We start from the raw sequence: 27,083 nt of genomic DNA, 5'->3' as shown, positions 1-27,083 counted from the left end.
AAAATATTAAGCTTACTCAAAAGCTCAACACAAATGACGTGGCTTAAGTTAAAATTTAGATGTTTTTTAAGTTAAAAAAATCAAGATGTTGCACTCAAGGATATCTTGTATGAGCATATCATGGAAAATAAAAGGAAAAAGAAACATATACCTTACCCATGCAGTTTACACTTTTTTTTACCACAAGAGCCGAACAGATAATAATGACCTAATAAATTTATTATAGCGTGCCAATTTTTACCAGGCATATTATTTACTTAATGGAGAATACATTTTCCATTATATATTCTCACAATCTGGCAATCTTTTTTGTTTAAAACTTCATCATCTCCGATTTTCCTTCATTTCGGCTCTCAATTGAGAGCGTTGTTGGGCTTATGCGAGGCACGCGGGCGAATCAATCTTCTATCCCGAAGGTTAGTTTCTATCACTTGTATGCCTATGCTATGCTAGGGTTTTAACATTTCTCTTCTGCTGTGCTTCTACTGTTCATTTAAGAATGGAATCCACTACTGCGTTATGTTGTATAGTTATTCCTGAATTATTGAAGTGGGCTGCACTTAGCAGATATTTTCGATTGACATTGCTAATCTTATCCGATTAGGTTTTTGAGGGGTCACTTTGTTGGTCAGCGGTTTTGGGTTTTTGTTTCATTTGGCACTGAATTAGGGGTCACTGCTCCTTTTAAGATGTAGGCGAAGTAGATTTGCAGAGCTGTTTATGCATCAAATGTTCAATGCCACATTCATACAGATTTTTTTTTTTGACATTAAAAGTCAACCAGATTAATATACGTAATAATATGGTATTTCTTTGAGTCGACATTGCAATCCCATTGGGTTTTGGTTGAAGTCGGGGTTTCTGTTTGTCATGTTTTAAAGACGAAAAATAGTTGAAGTTTATAGAATATGTGGTTGATTAAGCTAAACTGAATGTACATGAATGGATGGTTTTCTGGGCAGGGCCGGTGCTCCTGTTCGCATGTCTTGTGAAGTAACAATCGGCGTAAGAATGAAAGCGAGATCCTTACAATGACAGAAGACATTTACTTGTGCATGAAGCTCAAAATATTTTTGCTGGGATTGCCTTTAACTCGGTTTTGCATTGGGCTTTTTGGCAATAGAAAGAGTTCAGACTAATTTTATAAGCCTTGACAATCGATAGGTTTCGGGCATCTACTTGTTAAAACGGGGGAACTTTGAAATTTTCTGCAGAAACTTCAATTTATTGACACTCCGTTGTACCGTGGAAAAAGTAAAATTAGAATGTATAGACCAGGAGGATATGCTCCGCAATACAGGCACGGTCCTCCAGGGGTTTCCATTCAGCAGTACCCTGCACCCGAGCCTAGACCTGTCTACCCTCCCATGATGCAAGGAGGAGGTCCTCAAACCATGCCACCTGCTTTTCCAGGTGGACAACAACAGAATTTCGGCTATGGGCCTCCTCCCGCAATGCTTCCACAGGTATCTCCTATGTCACCTGGTTTTCCTCCAGTTTCAATGCAATCTGTACCGAATCATGGAACTCAATCGTCTGCACCTCCATTTGGAATGCTTCCCTCTAGGCCACCTTTTGAACAACACCATTTCCAGGGGCCACCGCCTGGACCACCACTACCAGGCCCACCTCCTCAGCTTCCTATTCCTCGTGCTGCCAATTTTATTGGTACTCTTCCTCATGGTCCTCCTCCACCCCAACCTCCTTCATTTTCTCCATTATTTCCACCACAGCCTTCTCCAGGATTCGACTTTTCTCAACCAGCCCCTCCTTCATATTCATTACCTCAGCAATTGCCAATGCCACCTCCTCCTGCAGCGGAGGTTTCTCAATCAAGTTTATCTTCACAAACATTACATCAGAACCTGCCACCACCTCCACCGCCCCCTCCCGCACTGGATGCTAGTCAACTACCTCCACCCACACATTCACAGCCTCGTTATCCCCAACAGTATTTGCCACAACCTCCTGCACTGGAATTTGCTCAACCACCTCCACCTTCAACAGATGCCGTGGATCAACCTCCATCTTCACACACAACCACTTTACCTCCACCTCCACAGGTGCCAAATGATGAAGAAATGGTTCAGAATATTGAAATTCTTTCTGAATTTGTTGTTAAGAATGGGCCTGAATTTGAAAATATGGCTCGGGCTAAGCAAGCAGGTAATCCAAAGTTTTCATTTTTATTTGATGGAGCACCCAGCAGTGATGCGGCAGTTGGATATCAGTATTTTCAGTGGATGAAAAAAAAGTGGGAACTGCAAATAACTACAAGTGAGCAGGTGGAAAATCAGGGTCAATCTATTGAACCATCAGAGACACCTATGTATAGCCAACAATCAATAGATCCAAAGCTTTCAGTGGAACAGGTACCAACATCTCCTGCAGTGTCAGATATGGATATGGATGGTCAGTATTCCAGCCTTTTTTTTCTTTTAAACAAAACTTTGACTCTCGGTAGAAAAATCTGATCTATATCATATAATGTTCTTAGTTTTTAAATTATCATTAATAACTTTTACAATATTGATATAATGTTCTAGAATTTGGTGTATATCCATGTTATCACAGAAGATATGTTTTGCGTATAACCAAGCTTACCAATTGAAATAAGGATTACCTGAAGGATTGTGCATTTTGAATGGCATGCAAGCACCATATTCATGGGGTCATTTGTTTGTAAACATCATATAGATATGTGACTTATATAGTTTGGCGAACTTGTGAGTCATAGTCGGTGGTGGATACTTGGGCCAAAATTGATGAATTTGGGAAGCAGGTTGGGATTTTGGGGCTGTAACATTATGTTCTCATCAAGCATAATCAGGAAATGTTTTAAACCTTTGGCGAGCTTGGACATTCCCAAAAGAGGAATAGGAAACAAGTTGACTACCTCGATATTTATCTGAAATAGACTAAGAGTGGAAGATATTTGGAGGTGGACTTCGAAGCGACATGGTATGGTTGGATGGTTTAATCAAATTTCGATTAATGAAATTGTTGTGTAATAGGTGTATATGCCATCTATTTTCTTTGACAAGATTCTCAACTCGTTTGGAGCTTTCCGCTTCATTCTAATTGTTTAGAAGTATTCAGACTCCAGTTGCATCCGAGGGAAGTTGAAGGCTGGCAACATGTGTCCACTCAAGGTGGAGCTTCACATTTGGCTAAAGCCTAAGTTGCACAGATATGCATACGGGAACAAATATGGATATGACATATTTTTAGAAAATAGGATACAGCAAGTATATTTATATATATTATGTTACGTAGATATGCATAAGGGAATAGATATGGATATGCAGGTTTTTGGAAAACAGGATATGGTATGGCTAGGATATGATATTGAGTCGACATTTAAATGTTTACACTCTTTTACAGACACTACAACATCTACCCCATACGGGCTGTAAAGTGCCTCTCAGCACAATTATATACCAAAAAAACCGTGAGACAATATTTTTTCATAATAGTATTCATGAATTTCAAATTTGTAAATAAAGACAAAAAGAGAGCTATAATTGAGAGGAGGTCCAAGTCTTCTATATTAACTTGATTTGTAAGAAATTAGGGTTACCATTTTTTTTCACTTTTACTTTAGTTTTCTATGGATTGAAATGTTGGCAGAAGTGATGGATATACACTTGGCTTAGAGTCCAAAATGGTGGCTGAAATGGCCGATACAACATTTCAAAATCGAGAAACACTTCTGAAACATTTCAGTCTTGTTTAATACAAGGATCCTTTTCCAAAACGTAGAAACACATTTTTGGCACCTGGAGGGCAGTGTTTCTGGTGTCTTAGGTCAAAAGCACTGATTGGATGATGAACCAGGCTATATTAATTATGTATTGATTCTTTTGAGGTGGTGATTTTAGCATATTTACAGTTTTAAATATGATTTTGTACTTATATCTTAATAGTTTGGGACTATTTAAAAGCTTTATTTCTGATTCTTATCTTAAACTGAAATCTGGGTCTTTGGCCAATCCTATGCAAACTGGGGCTATCCTTGGAATTTTCCTGCAGCTACTTACTTTGGATTGGGTGGTCTTCTCATGCTGAAGTTTTGATGTTTAGCCAAATGTCTGCAACTGGGCTATGCTTGATTCTCTCCTGCATTTGTTCACTTTGTTTTGGCTCTCTATCTCTTATGTTTTTCCATTAGTACGTTATCTGTTTGTATAGTAATGCTATTTTCTCATCACCTTGTTGTTCATTTGCAAGCACTGCCAAGGTCTGCGGCATCATTTCTACAATTCAATCTTTAGCTGAAATAACTGCTCATTATATAGTTTGAGTGTGTTTGGGCTAGCTTGAGGTGATTGTATCATTCATTGAGCATTTTTTCAATCGATGAACTAGTTGTGGCTAGACTTAAGATTCTTTTTTGTTGGAGGACATAGATGACCTGGCCTAAGATTGGGAATCATTTAAAAGAGGTGGATGGATGGGTGGGAAGGAATCAAGCTAGGCAGTGTGAGGAAACTACAATGTGATTGCTACTGCTTGTCTTTTTCCCAATTTTCGCAAACTTATTTTAGTTTTGAATATTTGTAGACTTTTACCCTTCCGAACTTTTCCTTGCATGTTTTAAAAGTTATGATCATAATTTTGAGGAAAGATACATGTTATGATTAACATAAGCTATTACCAGTCACAGCTTTAAACCTTAAACATTTGCTATTACTGGTTGTCATCTTGAGGGCCTGCTTTCTCTCTGATTGTCAACATTTTGAACTAGTGACATATAAGTTGTGGGGATATGCAAAATTTCCATCCCACAGTAAGTTTTCTTTGACTCCCAATGTTAATTTCTAAGCACCAGTTTCAGATTTTTGTTTCTTTGCTTGTACTCTATCCACAGAAAGTATTTTACCCATCAAATTATTTTTCTGTAGTAAATAAATTCTGAAAACTACAAAACAGAAATACTCTGGTACTTTTAACTCAATAATCTTGCAGCAGAAATATTCAGAAATATACTCAGAAAAGTCAGACACAATCAGCAAAGATTTTATCATTTTGTCCTCCAAAATTTCCTTGATTAAATTATTCTCAGAAAAATTAAGGGCTCCTGTACTAGAGAAAACCTCCCTCTGAAATACACAGAAAAACAGTGAACAAAACCTGAAATTATTGTCAAAATTTCTGCACATATTTTTGGCCTCTGCTCCACATGTGCAGCCGTCAGAAGACACCTCTGCCCCCACACGTGCTGCTGGAAAAGGGCCCTCTTGGCTGTTCACATGTGCGGCCTGATTTGTATGACCATCACACATGCAGCAGATCTGGCTGCAGATAAACTCGGCTCAGCCTCCTGAATGCTCTCAGCCTCTCCCATGTGTAGTCACCTTCTCTTTGTGTGCTCAGAAAATTTCCCTTGTTGACTTTCTGATTCTTCAGCCTCTTCATAAATTTGCAAATTGCAATTAGCACATGCAAATCTGCCAGAATCTCTCCAAAATAAATTGTGGCTCCATCCTTGCCCTTAGGCCCATTTTCTAAGTCACATGACATGATGACATGAGACACGGAGGACAAAAAAATACAAGTGTCTGACATGAGGCATGGGGACCCCAAATCAGGACATGGAGGAGGATGTTACACACACACAAATTTGTTATATATATAAGAAATTAGTACATCACAAAAATGAAATATAGACAAAGATTCATTATTTTTTATAATTTAGAAACTAAAAACATTTAGAATTTATCATGATACAAATTCAATCATACAACTTTTTCTCTTTATCTTTTTGTCTTGCTAAAACCATAATATTCAGAACTGGTTGGGTGGAGTCGCTAACTGGTCAAATTGGCTAGTTCTTTATGCTCGGGGGTCATCTTGGCAAATTTCCCTTTAAATTTCATTCTCATCCCATGAAATGACTCAAGATGTTTGAGAGTCGTTTCGACTTCATTGGATTTCATATGGAGAAACTAAAATTTGAAATTTCACTCAAAATCTAGCATACTCAATGGTTTTTGCAATTTCAAGATTTGGGGGATTGCAATGTTTCCATTTGATTATGCCCTACGTGAGGGTATGAGATCGGCATTTGATCAAGAGCATGAAGCCCTTTAAGTACCTTGATGTTGGTGGCATTGATTGTTGCACTTTGTCGATGTTGGTGGTATTGATTGTTGAACTCCTCTACCTTTACCTTAACAAAAATGTACCCTTTACTCAAAGGAAAATAATTGGTTAGCCATGCTAAGCCTTTTCAACTACATTATAAGGTTGAAGAAATGAACCCTTCACTCAAACCAAAATCATTTGTTAGACATGTTAAACTTTTTCAAATGTTACAAACATTGGCATTAGGATAAAATTGTGTTAAATTTGGCAACTATGGCCAAACATCACTTTGGACAGCTCTTATGAGGCAACTGCTATTTTTCTTGGATTCCTCTTTCCGAGAGGTGTAGGATTGATCTAAAGATCATCCCATTTTGAAATGTACAAATGAAGTTATGAATTTAGTTTGATTATGGACAAATTGTCAAGGTCGGCCAGCCGTCAAATTAGCCTCCTCTAGCCTTCAACGTTTCATATAAATACAAGGTGCCTCCTCATTTTGGTATCACTCTCATTCATCTTTCTCTCTCTCATCTTGATTGGGTACAGATTTCTGGGCTTGTCTTTCTCTCCACACGTGCAAATGATTTTCTAGCTGCTGTGTTGACCAGATTTGATCGAAATTTCAGGAGGCTGAATTTGAACAATGTTGACCAATGTTGACTGCCCTAGTTCTGGTTGATGCGTTGATTTTAGTTGACCAGGTTTGACTGGTTAATTTCAGATTGTTTTGGGCCGCATTATCTTGCTGTTGGAGGCCGAGTTGACCAAGGTTGAGCTGTTTTGGAGGTCAATTTCAACCCTCTTGACCAACATTGACTTTCTGGTTAGGGCTTTTTGGTTCCGCTGTTTTGATTGATCAGTTTGGGCAAGTGGATATTGTAAATTGTACTCCCTCTCTCTGTTGAACTTGAAGAATTATAAGAAGAATTGAACAAGGGTTTCTCCACATTGGTGTTTGTCCCTAGCTGGTGCCATATCTTGTGTCCTCTTGTGTTGGCTTGTCTTCTACTGTTATTGTTTATGTTTATTTGCATTTTACTGTCATGTTGATGTGATTGCTAAATTGGATATGATATTGGGCTAATAAAGAGTTTGAAGTAAAATTGCTCTAAGCATAAAACATACCATTGTTATCCTAAAATTAACATGGTATCAGATCCGAGGTGAAGACAAAGCCCAAGCAAGAGTGAGAAGAGCAATCACCAAGAGGAGCAATCACTGATCAAAGACAAGATTCAATGGCTTCCACATCCTACTTCAACTCCGATGAAAAGCTTTATGATAAGTCTGATTATTATGTATGGAAGATGTCTCTTGATTTGACATTAGAAGAACAAGATGTGATGGATTATGTGCAGGGAAAGATTTGAGAACCTCCTTCTAATGCACCTGCTATTGCCAAAACCAAATACAAGGAGGGTGAAGTCAAAGTCAAGAAGATCATCAAGGATTCTATTCATAAGCATTTAGTTGCTTACATTTCCGATTCGAACACATCAAAGGAGATATATGATAGGTTGGTTGGTATGTTCAAATCTATCAATGCAAATCAAATTCTTTTCCTCAAGAACAAGCTGAAGGATATAAAGAAATGAAGAACTGAAGATATTCAATCCTACTTCATGAGGATTAAAAGATAAAAATGATCTTCTTTCGATTGGAGAAGCTATTGCTGGTAGGGAGCTTACCCTCATTGCCCTTGGAGGACTCCTTGTGAATGGCACTTGTTCAACACTACTATTCTTAATAACAACATGATTCCAGGTTTTGAAGAATTGTTGACTAGATGCTCTTAAGAAGAAACAAGGATGATGGAACTAGATACGCCTTCAAATAAGAATGATCCTATTGCATTCTCCGCTCATGCTAAAAAGAAGCAATGTCAAGGAAGGTCTGGTTTCAAAAATGGAAGGAAGGGAAGATGTTTCATTTGCAACAAGTTTGGTCACTATGCTAGGGAGTATCCAAATAGAAGGGACACATCTCATGATGATGATCACAATCATTCCAGGGGCAACAGCAACAATCAAAGGAATGGCAGGTTCAACAACAAAGAGAAAATGAATGCTTTCACTACTCAACTTGGAAATGATCGAGCTTCTAAAAGAACAAGAAACTCTAGGTATGATGAGTCTAATGTTGTAAATTCTAAGCAAAAGGAATTTTATCTTATATCCGCCCTCTCTACTGCCTCTCCTCTAGATACTTTGGGAAATTGGTTGACTGATAGTGGTGCCTCAAGGCACTTCACTGGGTATAAGGAAGCTCTTTCAAATATGATTGAAAGGGATACAAATTTAGAAATTATCCTTGGAGACAATGCCACCTATCCCGTAAAGGGAGTTGGGAATGTTACTCTTCAATTGAATCAGGGTAACACCATTCATCTACAAGAAGTACTATATGTACTTGATCTAAAGAAGAACCTGGTATCTATCTCGGCGATGGAGGACAAAGGATTCAAGGTGGCATTCATCGATGGAAAGGTACGTGTGTGGAATAAAAATTTCAAAGATGCATTTACACTTGGCTTCAGGGTTGATAGCCTATATCAAGTTGGAGGAAGCCCATTGGGAGCTATGTCTTGCGACACATCACTTCAATCTGAATTATGGCACTAGAGGGTTTCTTATCTACATTATAAGGCTCTACCCGATGTGAGGAAGATGGTGACAAGTATGCCTGAATTTAAAGTAGAACATGAAGGTGTTTGTCAGGGGTGTGCCGAAGGAAAGCATAAGGGGACCATTCCCCTCAAGTGATAGCAAAACTACTGACGTATTGCAGTTGATTCATTCTGATCTATCTGGTGCAATGTTCGTGAACTCATTGGGAGGATACTTATATTATGCAACCTTTATAGAAAATTTCTCTTGCAAGACTTGGATATATTTCTTGAAGAAGGACGAAGTATTCTCATGGTTCCATTCTTTCAAAGCTTTAGTTGAAAATCAAGCCGGGAAGAAGATCAAAATATTGAGGACCGATAATGGAACCGAATACGAATCAAATGAGTTCAAAGATTATTGTGGATAAGCTGGCATTAAGAGGAAGACTACTACTGCATATACTCCTGAGCAAAATGGTGTTGTTGAAAGGAAGAATCATTCCATTATAGAAGCCACTTGTGCCATGCTTCATGATCAAGGACTTCCAAAGTTCCTATGGGGAGAGGCTGCCAACATTGCTGTGTACGTTAAAAATTGATGCCCTCATCAAGCATTGGACTCCCAAACTCGTGAAGAAGTTTTCACCGGTAAGAAACTTGATGTTTCTCATTTTAGAATTTTTGGTGGTCCCATATACTTTCATGTGCCGAAAGAAAAGAGAAGTAAATTGGAGGCATCTAGGAAGAAGGAACTTTTGTGGGCTACAATGAAACTTCTAAGGGATATAGAATCTATGTTTCTGGTCAAAGAGAAGTAGAGTTGAGTAACGATGTCACATTCGACGAGGATGCTGCCCTAAGGAAGATTAGCAACCTTCCTCTTCCAAAGAAGGCCAAAGAAGTAGATTCCAGAAAGCAGGGAGAATCACAAGATGAGCAAATGTCCGATGCTGAAGGACCAATGGATCCCATTGATCCATCCCTCATGAGCCCTCCTTGAAAAGGAGACCCTCATGGCTTAGGGAGATTCTCGAAGATGTCGAAAGACATGTTGCACCTTGGGGGGACATTTCGTGAAAGCAAGAAGCTGAATAGGTGCCAAGGGTACTTAACTGCTATGAGCGCCATTGTTCAATCTGAGCCTTGCACATTCGAAGAAGCTGGCAAACACCAAGTTTGGAAGGATGCAATGAACGAAGAATATGAGTTGATTATGAAGAATGATGTCTGGGATGTGGTCCTTAGACCCAAGGACAAATCCGTTGTCACCTCAAAATGGCTCTACAAAATCAAGCATGGAGCTGATACAAGTGCTGAAAAGTTCAAGGCCAGATTCGTTGCCCGACGCTTCTCTCAAAAGGAAGGCGTAGATTATGATGAGATATTTGCACTGGTTACCCGCTACACCACCATCTGTTTGATTATAGCCCTTGCTACCTCGCAAGGATGGAATCTTCATCAGATGGATGTTAAGACTGCCTTCTTACATGGTTCACTTAAGGAGGAAGTCTATGTAGAACAACCTGAGGGGTTTGCAGTTCAAGATCGTTAGTCACATGTACGCAGGTTGAAGAAAGCCCTCTATGGGTTGAAGCAAGCACCCCAGGCTTGGTATGAGAGGATTGATAACTATCTAATGAAGTTGGGATTTACGAGAAGTGACGTTGATCCGACTCTTTATTTTAAGGTTGAGAATGATAAACCTCTCATCTTGTTACTCTATGTGGACGATCTCTTTCTGACAGGTGCAAACCCTTCTTCCGAATTCGAGATGAAGGACCGAGGACTGATGCATTACTTCCTAGGGTTGGAGGCCTGGCAAAAGCCAGGCAAGATTTTCCTTTCTCAAGGAAAATATATTGTGAAGATTCTTGAAAGATTTGAGATGGTGGACTATAAGTTCGTGACTACTCCGATGGAACTTAACTTCAAGAAGTTATGTGGAAGTGCTGGAGGGCCCGATTTGGGAAATCATTCAGAGTATCGTCAACTCGTGGGGGCCTTGATGTTCTTGGTGAACTCCTGTCCGGACATATGTTTTGCAGTGAATACATTGAGCCAGTTTATGATTGAGCCTCATCACATACATTGGATTACTACTAAGAATCTCTTGAGATATCTTCGAGGCACAATCACTTATGGACTGAGATACACTGTCGGGGATGTGAGGCTGCATGGTTACTTTGATGCAGACTGGGCTAGCAGTATGGTGGATCATAAAATCACATTTGGATGTTGCTTCTCTCTAGGTTTTGCTTCAATATCATGGATGAGCAAGAAGTAGAAGTCGGTTGCTTTAAGCACCGCTGAGGCTGAATACATTGTTGCTAGTTTGGCCTCTTGTGAAGTTGTCTGTTGAGGAAGCTCTTTAGTGAGCTGTTTGGACATGTGCTGGATACCACCGTGATCTTCTGCGACAATCAGAGTGGGATTTGTCTTTCGTACAATCCCGTGTTACATGACCGCTCCAAGCATATTAATATCAGGTACCACTTTATCAGGGATATGGCACAACGACGAGCAATAAGACTCCAACACATTGGGACTGATGATCAGGTCGTCGATATTCTTACGAAGCCCCTGGGAAAGGTCAAATTCTTGACCTTCCGTGAACGACTTGGAGTTGTAGAGACCCTCTTATGAGGGTCTCATATAAGATGGATGTTGAGATCTGGGAGCTTTGGGGGGCTTGGGGTACTTTTTGGAGCGATGAGCGACCATAGGGTGACCCACCCTCCCCTGGTGGTGCGCTATGTACAGGGTGAATGGTCCACCTTTCCTTGTGATACCCCATGGTGGCATATGCATACGCTGAGTGGCTCACCCTCACCTATGGCATATGAGCAGGATGAGTGGTTCACCTTCTCCTGTTAGTGCATCCTACCCATGCAATCCGTGACTCATGTGGAGTACCTCTCATTTGGCTAATGAGTAGGGAAATGAGGATAGGGACCATAGTACTACTGAAGGACGCATCGTGTAGTACCGTATACTCCCTATGCTAGGATGTTGATATTGACTTGGGATTAATGGAAACTGACTATGGGTCAATTAAGAGTGGTATGACATACTCTCTATTATTGGAGACTGACTTCGGGTTAGTGGAGAATGGTATGATACATTCTCAATCATTTCTTCTTTCTTCATGGTTCAGCGGAGCAGAGCAGTGACAGGGATGGTACAAATTGTCAGACAGTTTGGCAGGTGATGTTCTCCCTAGTTGAGATGGGACTGTTAAATTTGGCAACTAGGGCCAAACATCACTTTGGACAACTCTGATGAGGCAATTGATATTTTTATTGGATTCCTCTTTCTGAGAGGTGAGGATTGATCTAAAGATCATCCGATTCTGACATGTACAAATGTAGTTATGAATTTGTTTTGATTATGGACAAATTATCAAGGTCGGCCAACCATCAAATTAGCCTCCTCTAGCCTTCAATGTTGCATATAAATACAATGTGCCTCCTCATTTTGGTATCACTCTTATTCATCTTTCTCTCTTTCATCTTGATTGGGTACAAATTTCTGGGCTTCTCTCTCTCTCCACATGTGTGAAGGAAGGTCTGGTTTTCTAGTTGTCGTGTTGACCATATTTGATCGAAATTTCAGGAGGTTGACTTTGGTTTTGTGAGGGAGATTTCTGTTTGGGCATGCTGCAGTTTTGGGCACAAAAATAGAGGCAATTTGACCCATGCGTTGACCAATATTGACTGCCCTAGTTATGGTTGCTATGTTGACTTTATTTGACCAAGTTTGACTAGTTAATCTAAAACTGTTTTGGGCTGCATTATCTTGCTATTGGAGGTCGAGTTGACCAAGCTATTTTGGAGGTCAATTTCAACCCTCTTGACCAGCGTTGACTTTCTGGTTAGGGCTTTTTGTTTTTGTTGTTTTGACTGACCAATTTGGGCAAGTGAATATTGTAAATTGTACTCTCTCTCTCTCTGCTGAACTTGAAGAATTATAAGAAGAATTGATCAAGGGTTTCCCCACATTGGGGTTTGTCCCTGGCTGGTGCCATATCTTGTGTCCTCTTGTGTTGGCTTGTCTTTTACTGTTATTGTTTATGTTCTATTTGCATTTTACTATCATGTTGATGTGATTGCTAAACTGGATATGATATTGGGCTAATAAAGAATTTGAAGTAAAATTGCTCTAAGCATAGAACATACCATTGTTATCCTAAAATTAACAAATCGGCAAGGGTCCAAAAAACCAAAATATCATAAAAATTAGGAAAATATCGGTAACAATTGGCAAACATCGACAAAATTAATATACCACCAAAATATCGGTAAAATTGGCAAACATCGGCTAGACAAATTTCCCATGTGTAGTAGCGATGATGAGTTTGATCATGATGAGGAGTGATCATGTTGATAACTGATATGTAGACTTGTAGTAGGCTAGTGGCCCCATAGCTTGTAGCATTATTTTTGGACTCTAGGGGCCATTTAGAGCCTCATTGATTTTGTATTTTGTTGCTGATATGTATTGCACTTGGTGCCATTTTGATATATTCACCTTTGCATTGTACATAAATGAGCAAACTATGCATATTTTGTCTCTATTGGTTTGGAATCATGGTTTTAAATCTTAAGAAAAGTTTTTTCATTAAAAATTAATTATTTCATGCATTTTTTTAAAGACCGGCCCATTGAGATCTAACTAGTCTGACTTTTTTGGTTCTAGTTCAAAAATCAGTTTGATAGGTGGATTGGGTCGGTCATTGGTTCTGGTTTTATATACTATGGCTAAAACAATGGTTTTCAACATTCCAAGCTACTATTGCAACCCCACTTCGAATAGATGGAGCACTAGTAGACTTTGAAGAAAATGGGGAGGGGGGGACAACATTTTTGGGGGAAGTTCTCCCCTTCTTTGATTTTTTCTAGTTGGCCTTGATTATTGAACCACGATTTGTATGAAATGAGGAAGGCAATGGACTAGGAAAAAACTTGAAGATTGGTGGACAAATCCACTTGCGTGACTCTTGGAATCCCTTCTAACACGACACATTAACCCTCGACTGCTCTCTAAAACGTCTGTCACCTTCAACCGGTTGAGTGAAATGAGCTCAGATGAAAGGGAAAACATGTTTTTATGGGGTGCAAGCCTCTTTTATGGCGGACAAGGTGAGGACATGTGCTTGGCAGGTGTCTGTTGAGATTTTGAAACAATTACTTATTTCAAAAACCTCTTTCTGCTGCAATATTAGTTTAAGCAATTGTAGATAGAACATAAACCAAATGCACAATAGAAGACAACCAAGAATAAAATGAGACACTGAGAATTTAAGCCCAATGACCAGGTCAAAACCCACAAGGGGGAAAACCCAACCAAATACTTCTTTTATTAGATATCAATTGTTCAGTAGAAATACAAAGTACAATGAGAGATCAAGAGAATGAGTAAGTTCACCCAAATTTGAACAAGCTATAGCATGAAGATCACTAGTAGCAGTGGGAGATGCAAACACTGAATTAACCTTCCCTTCAACTAAATCAATATTGAAACACTGAATCAACCTTGACTCACCAAGTTTTGCTCTTACTCCTCCAAGTCCATCTCTCTCACAATATTCTTCAAGTCTCTCCAACTCTCTCTTTCAAGTTCAAATTCTTCATTCGCAATGCACAAGTAGTAGTGGTTAGGTGAGAAGACATGAGACATATACAGGAGGAGCAACGAATTCTTGTCATAAAGGAGGAGCAATACTCATGCCTTGAGGAAGAGTAACTGTTAATTTTAGGCAACAATGGTATGTTCTATGCTTTAGAGCAATTTTACTTCAATTTCTTTATGAGCCCAATATCAATTTCAGTTTAGCAATCACATAAACAAGTAAAACGTTGATAGAACATAAACATAAACAGTAGAAGAAAAGCCAAGACAAGAGGACACAAGATGTGGCACCAGCCAGGGACAAACCCCAATGTGGGGAAACCCTTGATCAAATCTTCTTTTAGTCTTCAATAGTTAAGTAGAGAGAGATAGTACAATTTACATAATTTATAATAGTAGCAAAAGAGCCCTAATCGGAAAAGTCAACATTGGTCAACATGGCAGATTTGACCTCCAAAACAGCTTGGTCAAATCCAGTCAACTTGGCCTCCATCAGTCCTTTGAATTAGCGCAAAACAGTGTTGAAAATCACAGTCAAACTTGGTCAACACAAAAGTCAAACCTACGGTCAATTCTCTGCAGTAAATGTCGGTCAAACAGTACGGAATGCCTCGATTTTTGTGCCCAGAAATGTGGCCTGATCAAACAGCAATTCCCTCACAAAAAATAGTCAAATAGGTCAACACTGGTCAAAACTCTTCATGAAATTTGGTTAACGCTGGTCAACGCCCAAAATAGAAAATGACTATCTTCTTCCTTGCACGTGTGGAGAGGGTGCCCAGAAATTTTTACCCAATCATGTGAGGAGAGAGAGATGTGTGAGGAGTGAAGTGTGTTCAAATGAGGAGGAGGCATCATGTATTTATAGGCAAACGTTGAGGATGAATAGACCTTGATAATTTGCCCATAATAAAAATAAATTCATAACTTCATTAGTACATGTCAGAATGGGATGATTTTTAGATCAATCCTACACCTCTCGGAGAGAGGAATCCAAGAAAAATATCAACTGTCATAAATCAGATGACCCATGTGGAGTTTGGCCCTAGTTGCCAATTTTAACACTCCCTCTCAACTAGGGAGAACTCCACCTGCTAATCCATCTGCCAATCTGTACCATCTCTGCCATCCATGCATTGCTTTGTTGAACTATGAAGAAGAAGAAGTGATCAAGAATGTATCATACCATTATCTACTGACCCGAAGTCAGTCCCAATCAAAAGAGAGTGTCTCATACCACTCTTACTGACCCAAAGTCAATTCCCATTGATCCTAGATCAATATCGAACATCCTAGCATAACGAGTACGATAATATACGATGCGTCCATCGGTAGTACTATGGTCACTATCCTCATTTCCCTACTCATTGGCCAAATGAGAGGTACTTCTTGTGAGTCCCAGACTGAATGCGTAGGATGTCTTGGCAAGAGAAGGATGAACCACTCGTCTTGCTCACATGTCGCGCAGGGGTATCACAGGGGAAGGATGAATTACGCACCCTGTACACAACAAATCACTAGGGGAAGGCTGAACCACTCACCCTATGGTTGCGCACCGCTTCAGGAAGTACCCCAAGCCCCTCGGAGCTCCCAGAGCTTGATGTCCATCTCATACAGGACCCTCATAAGAGGGTCTCTCCACGACTCCAAGTCGTTCTCGGAAGGCCAAGAATTTGACCTTCCTTAGGGGCTTTGTCAGAATATTGACGACTTGCTCATTAGTCCCAATGTGATGGAGTCTTATTGCTCCTCGTTGTACCATATCCGGGATAAAGTGGTACTTGATATCTATATGCTTGGATCAATCATGAAACACAAGATTCTTTGATAATCGGATCCCACTCTGGTTGTCATAGAAGATCACGGTGGTATCCAACACATCTCCAAACAACTCACTGAAGAGCTTCCTCAACCAGACAACTTTACAGGAGGCCATACTAGCAGCTATGTATTCGGCCTCAGTGGTGCTCAAGGCAACCAAGTTTTGCTTCCTGCTCATCCAGGATATTGAAGCAGAACCCAAAGAAAAACAACATCCAGAAGTGCTCTTGCGATCCACCACACTGCTAGCTCAATCAACATCAGAATAACCATGCAGCCTCACATTTCCGGCAGTGTATCTCAGTCCACGAGTGATTGTGCCTCGAAGATATCTTAGAAGATTCTTGGCGGCAATCCAATGTATATGATGAGGCTCAACCGCGTATTGGCTCAATGTGTTAATTGCAAAACATATGTCTGGACGGGAGTTCACCAAGAACATCAATGCTCCTATGAGTTGATGATACTTAGAAGCATTTCCCAATTCAGGTCCAACAACACTACCACATAACTTCTTAAAGTTAAGTTCCATCAGAGTAGTCACAGGGTTGCAGTCCACCATCCCAAATCTTTCCAATATCTTTAGAACATATTTTCCTTGAGAGAGGAAAATTTCACTTGGCTTTTGCTAGACCTCCAACCCTAGGAAATAGTGCATCGGTCCTAGGTCCTTCATCTCAAATTCAAAAGCCAACTCCCTCTTACATTTGTGAATGAGAGGGTTTGCACTTGTCAGAAAGAGGTCAACCACATAAAGTACCAGAATGAGAGGTTTATCATTTTCAACCTTAAAGTAAAGGTTCGGATCGACTTCACTTCTAGTGAATCCCAGCTTCATCAGATATCTATCAATCTTCTCATACCAAGCACGGGGTGCTTGCTTCAATCCATAGAGAGCTTTCTTCTACTTGCATACATGATATTCCCGATCATGAACTTCAAACCCCTCTGGTTGTTCCACATAGACTTTCTCTTTGATTGAACCATGCAAGAAGGCAGTCGTGACATCCATCTGATGTAGGTTCCATCCTTGCGAGGCAGCAAGGGCTATGATCGAGTAGATGGTGGTGTATCGGGCAACAAGTGCAAATATCTCATCGTAATCTACACGTTCCTTTTGAGAGAAGCCTCGAGCAAGAAAGCGAGCCTTGAAATTTTCTGCACTTCCATGAACTCCATGCTTGATTTTGTAGAGCCACTTAGAAGTGAAAACTGATTTGTCCTGGGGTCTAGGGACCACATCCCAGACATCATTCTTCATAATTGACTCGTATTCTTCATACATAGCATCCTTCCATACATGTTGCTTCACGACTTCTTCGAATGATGAAGGCTCATTTTGAATGATAGTGCTCATGGCGGTCAAATATCCTTGGTACCTGTTTGACTTCTTGCTTTCATGGAAAGTCCCCCTTGGTGCAATGTGCCTCTTAGCATTCTTATCAGTGAACATTTCTTCGGGAGTCTTGGAGTCCAATGCTTGATGAGGGCGTCGGTTTTGAACATACACGGTGGTATTTGCAGCTTCAACCCATAGAAACTTTGGAAGGCCTTGATCATGAAGCATGGCACAGACAACTTCTACAATAGAGCGATTCTTCCTTTCAGCCACACCATTCTGCTCGAGTGTGTATGGTGTTGTAGTCTCCCTCTTAATGCCAGCGTCTTTGCAATAATCTTGGAATTTATAGGATTCATACTCGGTCCCATTATCAGTCCTCAATATCTTGATTTTCTTCCTAGATTGGTTTTCCTTCAAGGCTTTGAAATGTCAGAATCAGGTGAACACTTCATCCTTCTTCTTCAAGAAGTAGATTCGGGTCTTGCGAGAATAATCATTCACAAATGTGAGATAATATAAGTATCCACCCAAGGAGTTTACGGACATCATACCAGATATGTCGAAGTGGATCAATTTGAATATGTTTGTGGTCTTTCTATTACTTTAGGGGAATAGTTCCCTTGTAAGTTTTCCTTCGGCACATCCCAGACATACACCTTCATGCTCTACTTTGAACTCGGGCATACCTGTCACCATCTGTCTCACATTGGGTAGGGCCTTATAATGAAGATGGGCAAATCTCCGGTGCCATAGTTCAGAGTGTAGAGATGTGTGGCAAGACATGGTTCCCAATGGACTTCCTCCAACTTGATACAAACTGTCAACCCTGAACCCAAGAGTAAAAGCATCCTTGAAATTTCTTTTCCAAACACGCACCTTTCCATTTATAAAAGCCACCTTGAATCCTTTATCTTCCATTGCTGAAATGGACACCAGGTTCTTCTTGAGATCGGGTACATATAGTACTTCTTGCAAATGAATAGTGTTACCTTGATTCAATTGAAGGGTAACATTCCCTACTCCCTTCACGAGATAGGTGGCATCGCCTCGGAGGATGATCTCCATGTTTGTCTCCTTTTCTATCAAATTAGAGAGCACTTCCTTGTATCCGGTGAAGTGCCTTGAGGCACCACTATTAATCAATCAATTTCCCAAAGTGTCCGGAGGAGTGGTAGTGGAGAGGGGCGATATAAGATAATACTCTTTTTGCTTATTGTTAACAACATTGGATTCATAATAACTGGAGTTCCTTGATTTCTTGGAGGGTCGACCATTTCCTTGATGTCTTGCTTTCCTTTTTCCTTTGCCTTTGGACCTTCCATTCCTTTGATCGTTGTTGTTGTTGAAGTTGCCCCTAGAGTTGTTATGATAGTCATCATCTCGAGGTGTATCCTTTTTATTAGGACACTCCCTTGCATAGTGGCCATACTTATTGCAAACAAAGCACCTGCCCTTCCTTCCTCCCTTAGATCTAGGCTTTCCATGGAAATGACCTTTAGACCCTGCATTATTCCTCCTTTTGGCATGAGTAGAGAATGCAATGGGGTTGCTTCTATTAGAAGGCATTTCTTGCTCCACCATTCTTGTTTCTTCTTGAATGCATCTCGACATCAATTCTTCAAACCCTGGAATTCAATCATTGTTGAGTATAGTGGTTCTAAATACATACCACTCAGGTGGGAGTCCTCCAAGGGTGGTGAGAGTAAGTTCCCTGTTAGGAATGACTTCTCCAATCGAGAGTAGATCATTCTTGATCTCAGTAATCCTCAAGAAATAAGATTGAATGTCCTTGTCCTTGCCCTTCTTAATATCCTTCAACTTATTCTTGAGAAAGAGAATTTGATTAGCATTACTAACCTTGAACATGCCGACCAACCTGTCATATATCTCCTTGGAGGTCTTCAATTTGGAGATATAGGCCACCAGATGCTTGTCAATGGAGTCCCTGATAATCGTCTTCGCTTTGACTTCAACCTTATTGTACTTAGTCTTCTCAGTGGCCGGTGCATTTGAAGGAGGCTCAGGGATTTTACCTTGCACATAATCCATCACTTCCTTCTCTTCCAAGGTCAAATCAAGAGACATCTTCCATCCATGATAGTTAGATTTATCATGGAGCTTGTCTTCAGCCGGGAAGTAGGATGAGGAACCCATTGAGTCTTTGGTCCTTGTCCAACTGTCTTTGGTGATTACTCTTTCACTCTTGCTTGGGCTTTGTCTTCACCTCAGCTCTGATACCATGTTAATTTTAGGCAACAATGGTATGTTCTATGCTTTAGAGCAATTTTACTTTTATTTCTTTATGAGCCCAATATCAATTTCAGTTTAACAATCACATAAACATGTAAGTAAAATGCTGATAGAACATAAACAATAGAAGACAAGCCAAGACAAGAGGACACAATATGTGTCACCAGCCAGGGACAAACCCCAATGTGTGGTAACCCTTGATCAAATCTTCTTTTAGTCTTCAATAGTTCAGTAGTGAGAGATAGTACAACTTACAAATTTTGATAATTTATAACAACAACAAAAGAGCTTTAACCAAAAAAGTCAATGTTGGTCAACAGGGCAGATTTGACCTCCAAAACAACTTGGTCAAACCCAGTGAACTCAGCCTCCAACAATGCTCTGAATTAGCCTAAAACAATCCTAAAAATCACAGTCAAACTTGGTCAATGCATAAGTCAAACCTACGGTCAATTCTCTACAGTCAACATTGGTCAAATAGTACAGAATGCCTCAATTTATGTGCCCAAAAATGCGGCCTGCTCAAACAAATTTTCCCTCACAAAAACGCAGTCAAACAGGTCAACGCCCAAAACAGAAAATGACTATTTTATTCTTCGCATGTGTGGAGAGGTTGCCCAAAAATTCGTACCCAGTCATGTGAGGAGAGAGAGATGTGTGAGAAGTGAAGTGTGTCCAAATGAGGAGGCATCATGTATTTATAGGCAAACGTTGAGGATGAATAGACATGACTGTTGGGCTTTGTCTTCACCTCAGCTCTGGTACCATGTTAATTTTAGGCAACAATGGTATGTTCTATGCTTTAGAGCAATTTTATTTTTATTTCTTTATGAGCCCAATGCCAATTTCAGTTTAGCAATCACATAAACATGTAAGTAAAACGCTGATAAAACATAAACATAAACAGTAGAAAACAAGTCAAGACAAGAGGACACAAGATGTGGCACCAACCAGGGACAATCCCCAATGTGGGGTAACCCTTGATCAAATCTTCTTTTAGTCTTCAATAGTTCAGTAGAGAGAGGTAGACCGTAGTACAATTTACAAATTCTAATAATTTATAACAACAGCAAAAGAGCCTTAACCAGAGAAGTCAATAGGGTAGATTTGACCTCCAAAACAGCTCGGTCAAACCCAGTCAACTCGGCCTCCAATAATCCTCTGAATCAACCTAAAACAGTGCCGAAAATCACAGTGAAACTTGGTTAACACAGTCAATTCTTTGCAGTCAACGATGGTCAAACAGTACGGAATGCATCGATTTTTGTGTCCAAAAATGCCGCTTGCTCAAATGAAAATTTCCCTCACAAAAACATAGTGAAACAGGTCAATACTGGTCAAAACCCTTCCTGAAATCCGGTCAACGCTGGTCAACGCCCAAAACAGAAAATGACTATCTTCTTCTTCGCACGTGTGGAGAGGTTGCCCAGAAATTTGTACCCAATCATGTGAGGAGAGAGAGATGTGCGAGAAGTGAAGTGTGTCCAAATGAGGAGGCATCATGTATTTATAGGCAAATGTTGAGGATGAATAGACGTGATTGTTGGGCTTCTGAGCCTACATGAGTTTGCTGGCCGACCTTGACAATTTGTCCATAATCAAAATAAATTCATAACTTCATTTGTACATGTCAGAATGAGATGATCTTTAGATCAATCCTACATCTCTCGGAGAGAGGAATCCAAGAAAAATATCAGCTGTCATAAATAAGATGACCCATGTGGAGTTTGGCCCTAGTTGCCAATTTTAATAGTAACATATGCCATTTAGGGGGTGCAACTCATGCTATTAAGGAGAGGTACACATGCCTTAGTAACTTATGCCATTAAGAGAGGTACGCATGCCTTAGTTAAGGAGAGTGTAACATATGCATTAAATAGAGTGTAAGAGGAATTTTTTATGACATGCCTTTAATGAGTGTAAGAGGAGTATGCCATGTCTTTAATGAGTGCACAAGAGAGTGTAACATATCATTAAGAGAGAGAGAGGGTTACGTAGTTCCATGTGAGTCCAAACTTGATGGTAGAGGGGATTACCACTTGTCAACACATACAAGGATTGCACACAACCTACAGTCAAGAGTTCCCTCAACCCGAAGAGCTCTCTTGGCTCCATTCCTAACTCGTGAGCTCAAACAACAGAGAAGAGCATAACTCAGTGTTCTTGATCATCCGTGACTGCGCCATCAGGAAGGGTCACATCCATCAGTCCAAGCTACTCTTTGGATACTAAGAACTTCCCTTTCGACAAAGGCTTGGTAAGTATGTCAACTATCTGATGATTAGTTGCAATATGATGGAGTCTCATTGCTCCTCTCTGCACTATATCTCGGATATATTTATATTTAATCTCAATGTGCTTGGATTTGTCATGGAACACGAGATTTTTTGCAAGTGGAATCCCACTCTTATTGTCATAGAAAATTACTGTTGTATTTAGTACATGCTCAAATAACTCTCCAACGAGCTTCCTTAGTCATACTGCCTCACCACTGGCCATGCTAGCAATAATGTACTCGGATTCAGTCGTGCTAAGGGCTACAGAGTTTTGTTTTTTGCTCATCCAAGATATCATGATAGATCCCAAGCTAAAACAACATTCAAATGTGCTCTTTTTGTTAGTAGAGTTAATAACCCAAACAACATCAGAGTACCCATGTAGTCTCACATCATTGGCAGTATATTTCAATCCAAGATTGATGGTCCCATGCAAGTATCTCAGCATATGCTTTGCAACAATCCAATGTGCATTGATGACTTTATCATATATTGGCTCAAAATATTGACCGCAAAAATATGTCCAGTGCAGTGTTCACTAAGAACATCAGTGCCCAATCTATTGTCGATACTTAGAAGGATTTGTCAAATAAGGACCTGCAGCTTGACCACATAACTTTTTGAAATATATTTCCATTGGTGTATTCATGGACTTACATTTTGTCATACCAAATCTTTCCAGTAGTTTGACAACATATTTTTGTTGAGAAAGGAAAATCTCACTAGGTCTTTGCCATACATCTAGTCCCAGAAAGTAGTGCATCAGATGATGATCTTTCATTTCAAACTCAGAAGCTAACTTCCTCTTACACTGGAGGATAAGAGGTTGTCCACCTGTCAAGAATAAGTCATCAACATATAATACCGAAATCAAAGGCATGTCTTGAACCATTTTGAATTAGAGATTTTGATCAACATTGCTTCTGGTAAAACCAAAGCTTCATCATGAGGCTATCAATGCGGGCATACCAAGCTCTTTGGGCTTACTTCAATCCACAGAGAGCTTTCTTTAGTCTACACACATGAGGTTTTTGGTCATGTACTTTAAATCCTTGTGGTTTCTCCACAAATATTGCTTCCTTGAGGAAGCCATGTAGGAAAGCAGTTTTCACATCCATTTGGTGTATAGTCCATCCTCGGCTAGCAGCTAGAGCCACAATAGATCGGATGGTAGTATTGGGCAACAGGTGCAAACATCTCATCATAGTTTATTCCCTCTTTCTGAGAGGAACCTCTAGCCACAAATCTAGCTTTATATTTTTCAATAATGCCATCCACACCATGTCTAATTTTATACTACCATTTAGAAGTCACAACAAACTTACTATGGTTAAGCCCAAATAATGTTGCTCATGGCTACAACATATCCCTGGAACCAACATGGTTTCTTGCTTTCTCTGAAGGTTACTCTAGGGGCAACATGTTTATCAACATCTTGTAGAGTGCCATGAAGCCATAATGGTCTCTTTCTAGCAGGAGGATCACATGGAGGAGGATCCAAGGGGTCCATGGGATCTATGGGTTCATCAACAAGATTAGGTTCAGACCCACGATCTTCTTGAATTTCAAAGGCATCATCTTGTTTATCAACATTAATAGGAGGAAGAGAAGTGTCTCTTGCCTTTCCAAGAGTTGCATCTTCATCAAATGTTACATCCCTGCTAAACTCTATATTTCTTTGACTAGGTACGTATATTCTATAAGCTTTAGAATTTTCACAATAACCAACAAAACATACCTTTCTTACTTAAAGCTTCCATCTTGTTCCTCTTTTCCTTTGGCACATAAAAATAGACAGGGTAGCCAAAAATCCTCAAGTGCCCAACCTCGGGCTTTTCACTAGTGAAGACTTCTTCAAGAGCCTTGTTTAAGGCTCTATATGGAGATCTATTTTGGACATAGACAATAATGTTACTAGCTTCTCCCCGTAGAAACTTTGGTAGTTCTGATCATGCAACATAGCTTTGACTGCTTCCATGGTAGTTTTGTTATTTCTTTCAGCCACACCATTTTGTTCTGGTTTATATGGTACGATAGTCTCTTTCTTGATTCCAACTTCTTTGCAGAAGTCAATGAAATCATTTGAAGTGAACTCTCCTCTATTGCCAGATCTAAAGATTTTGATCCACTTTCTAGTTTGTTTTTCTACTAGAGCTTTGAAGTCTTTGAACATGTTAAATGCTTGACTTTTGTTTTTTGAAAAGAAAATCCATGTTTTGCGAGAAAAATCATCCATAAAGATTGTATAATACAAGTAGCCACCAATAGAACTTACAGGCATAGGTCCACATAAATCAGAATGTATAAAAGGAGTAGGACCATTCCCTTTTGCTTGAAGGGAATGGTCCTACTCTTTTTACATGCTTTCCACTCGCACACTCTTGGCAAACCCCATCATGATACACTCTGATCTCAGGCATTCCAGAAACCATCTTTCTCACATGAGGCAATGCTTTATAGTGCAGATGAGCGAACCTTCAGTGCCAAAGTTCATATTGATGATTTCTATCATGAATTAACACATGGATTGGTCTTCCATTAACTTTATAAAGACCTTCAAATCTCGATCCCTAAGTGAAGGCATCTCTCATGCTAGATCTCCTTGGCCAAGTGAGAACTTTTCCATTTATGAAAGCAACTTTCAAGGCAGATATAGATACAAGATTAATTTTCAAATCAGGTACATACAAAACTTATTGAAGAGATATAATTTTACCTTGATCCAGATGAAAAGAAACAAAACCAGAACCTTTTATAGGATATCTAGAGTTATCTCCAAGAATGGTTTTCAGATCCATCTCCCTTTCAACCAGATCTGAGAGAACTTCTTTATAACCAGTAAAGTGTCTTGAAGCACCACTATCAACCAACCAGCGGTCACAAAAATCTGTAGGAGAGGAACTAGAAAGAGTAGAAACGAGAAAGTGTTGTGATTGTGTTTTAGCTGCATTATTATCATACATTGGGTTCCTTGAATCCTTTGAAGAATGGTAGCTTTCTTTACTACAATTGTTGTAGTTGGATCTTGGTGCTCTTCTATTTTCTAGAAAGTCACGAGCATAGTGGCCATGCTTATGGAAATTATAGCATTGAACTTTTGATAAGTTCCTGTTCCATTTATAGGAATTGCTGGATCTAGGAGCAGGTTTTCTTTAAAAGTGATGACCTATTTTTCCTTTCTGCTTCTTGCCTTGGACAACAAAGGCAATAGATTCTCCCTCTTCATGCTTGGGAGTTCTTCCTCTGGAAATCATTCTGGCATCTTCTTAACTGCACTTTCCCAGGAGCTCATCAAATGTGGGAAACTTATCATTGTTTCTAATGGTAGTAATAAAAGTTTCCCAAGTTGGAGAAAGACCTCCAAGCGTAATGAACACCAGTGCTTTATTTGATACAATTTCACCAACAATTGACAACTGATCCTTGATTTTTGATATCCTCATGAAGTATGCTTGAATGGTCTCTCCTCTGTTCATATTAATGTCCCTGCATTGATTCTTCAAAGCAAATATTTGACTCAAGTTGTTTACTTGATACATTCCAATCAACTTGTCATACATTTCCTTAGATTTATTCATCTTCGGGACATAGGTGATGAGATGGTTTCCAAGAGAATCAAAGATAATCTTCTTAGCCTTGACTTCTGTCTTCTTGAATCTGGTCTTGATAGCAGCGTTTGGATTTTCTAGTGGTTTTGCCTTCCACATATTCCAATACATCATGTTCTTTAAGAGTAATATCCAATCTTGCCTTCCATGGACCAAAATTCAAAGCATCATTTAATTTCTCTTCATTCCCGAAGTAAGATGAAGACATCTTGATCAAGTTAAACAAATTTCAATGGCAAGTAAGATCTCTTTGAAGTAAAATTTCTGCAAAAAAGAGTGATAGCTCTTATCTTTTTGGGCAAGAAATTTCAACAACAAGATCTCTTTGGAGTAAAATTTTTGCAAAAGGAGTGATAACTCTCATCTTTTTGGGCAACAAACTTCAGCGACAAGTAAGATCTCTTTGAATTAATTTTTTTTCAAAGCAGTGATCGCTGTTATCTTCTTGGGCTTGTTTTCACCAATGCTTTGATAACATGTTGAAATTCTGTTGTTCTACGCTGAAACAATCACTTATTTCAAAAACTTCTTTTTGTTGTAATATTAGTTAAACAATAATAGATAGAACATAAACCAAATGCACAATAGAAAATGTTAAATTTGGCAACTAGGGCCAAACTCCACCTTGGACAACTCATATGATGGAGATATTTTTGTTGGATTCCTCTTTCTGAGAGCTGTAGGATTGATCTAAATATCATCTCATTCTGACATGTATAAATGAAATTATGAATTTATTTCTTCTATGGACAAATTGTCAAGGTCGACCAACAATCTAATGTAGGCTCAAGAAGCCCAAAAGTCATGTCTCTTCACCCTCAACGTTGCATATAAATAGAAGGAGCATCTACCTCATTTGGACATTCATCATCTCACACATATCTCTCTCTCTCCTCATCTGATTGGGTCGTACGAATTTCAGGGCAACCTTCTTCTCCTCCACACGTGCGAAGGGTTGACTGCGTTTTCTATTTTCCTGCGTTGACCAAGTTGCAACAAGTTTGATCAACGTTGACCAGGCACCATTTGACCTTGTTTGACTGCGTTTTTTTGGAAGAATTTTTGTTTGCGCAGACTACATTCTTTGGCACAAATTTCGAGAATTTTTGGGCAGGTTGACCAGTGTTGACCACAGGATTGTTTTGGGCTGATTTGGACTGTTTTTGGAGGTTGAATTGATTGGGTTTGGTCGAGCTAATTTGGAGGAGTAATTCTGTTGATTTAACTAGCGTTTACTTTCTGGTTAGGGCATCTTGTTGATTGTAGTTTGACTGGACATATTTGACTATGTTTGGGCAAGTAATTTTGTATATTGTACTCTCTCTCTACTGAACTTTTGAAGAATAATAAGAAGATTTGGTCAAAGGGTTTTCCCCACATTGAGGTTTTTCCATGACATTCGCCAAATATTGTGTCCTCTTGTCTTGGTTTGTCTTCTGGTTATTGTTTATGTTCTATCT

At 39.6% G+C, this 27,083-nt stretch overlaps 1 protein-coding gene across 2 annotated transcripts in view; it reads left to right on the top strand.

Moving 5' to 3' along the window:
- Positions 1 to 231: 231 nt before the first annotated feature.
- LOC149167033 (uncharacterized) overlaps positions 232 to 27,083 on the top strand; it is a 105,077-nt gene continuing 78,225 nt past the window's right edge. For both annotated transcript variants that reach the window (XR_016260903.1, XM_089432846.1), the window contains exons 1-2: positions 232 to 416; positions 963 to 2,412. Coding sequence is in view for 1 of the 2 variants with exons in the window: in XM_089432846.1 (XP_089288972.1) it covers positions 1,266 to 2,412 (1,147 nt within the window). In the remaining variant the exon portion in view is untranslated. The remainder of the gene's footprint in view (positions 417 to 962; positions 2,413 to 27,083) is intronic.

Source organism: Pinus tabuliformis, chromosome 5_1 (assembly GCF_031772625.1).
Source record: "Pinus tabuliformis cultivar Carrire ecotype Pingquan chromosome 5_1, CPIR1, whole genome shotgun sequence".
Taxonomy (NCBI): Eukaryota; Viridiplantae; Streptophyta; class Pinopsida; order Pinales; family Pinaceae; genus Pinus; species Pinus tabuliformis.
This window is presented reverse-complemented; position numbering and strand designations above follow the sequence as displayed.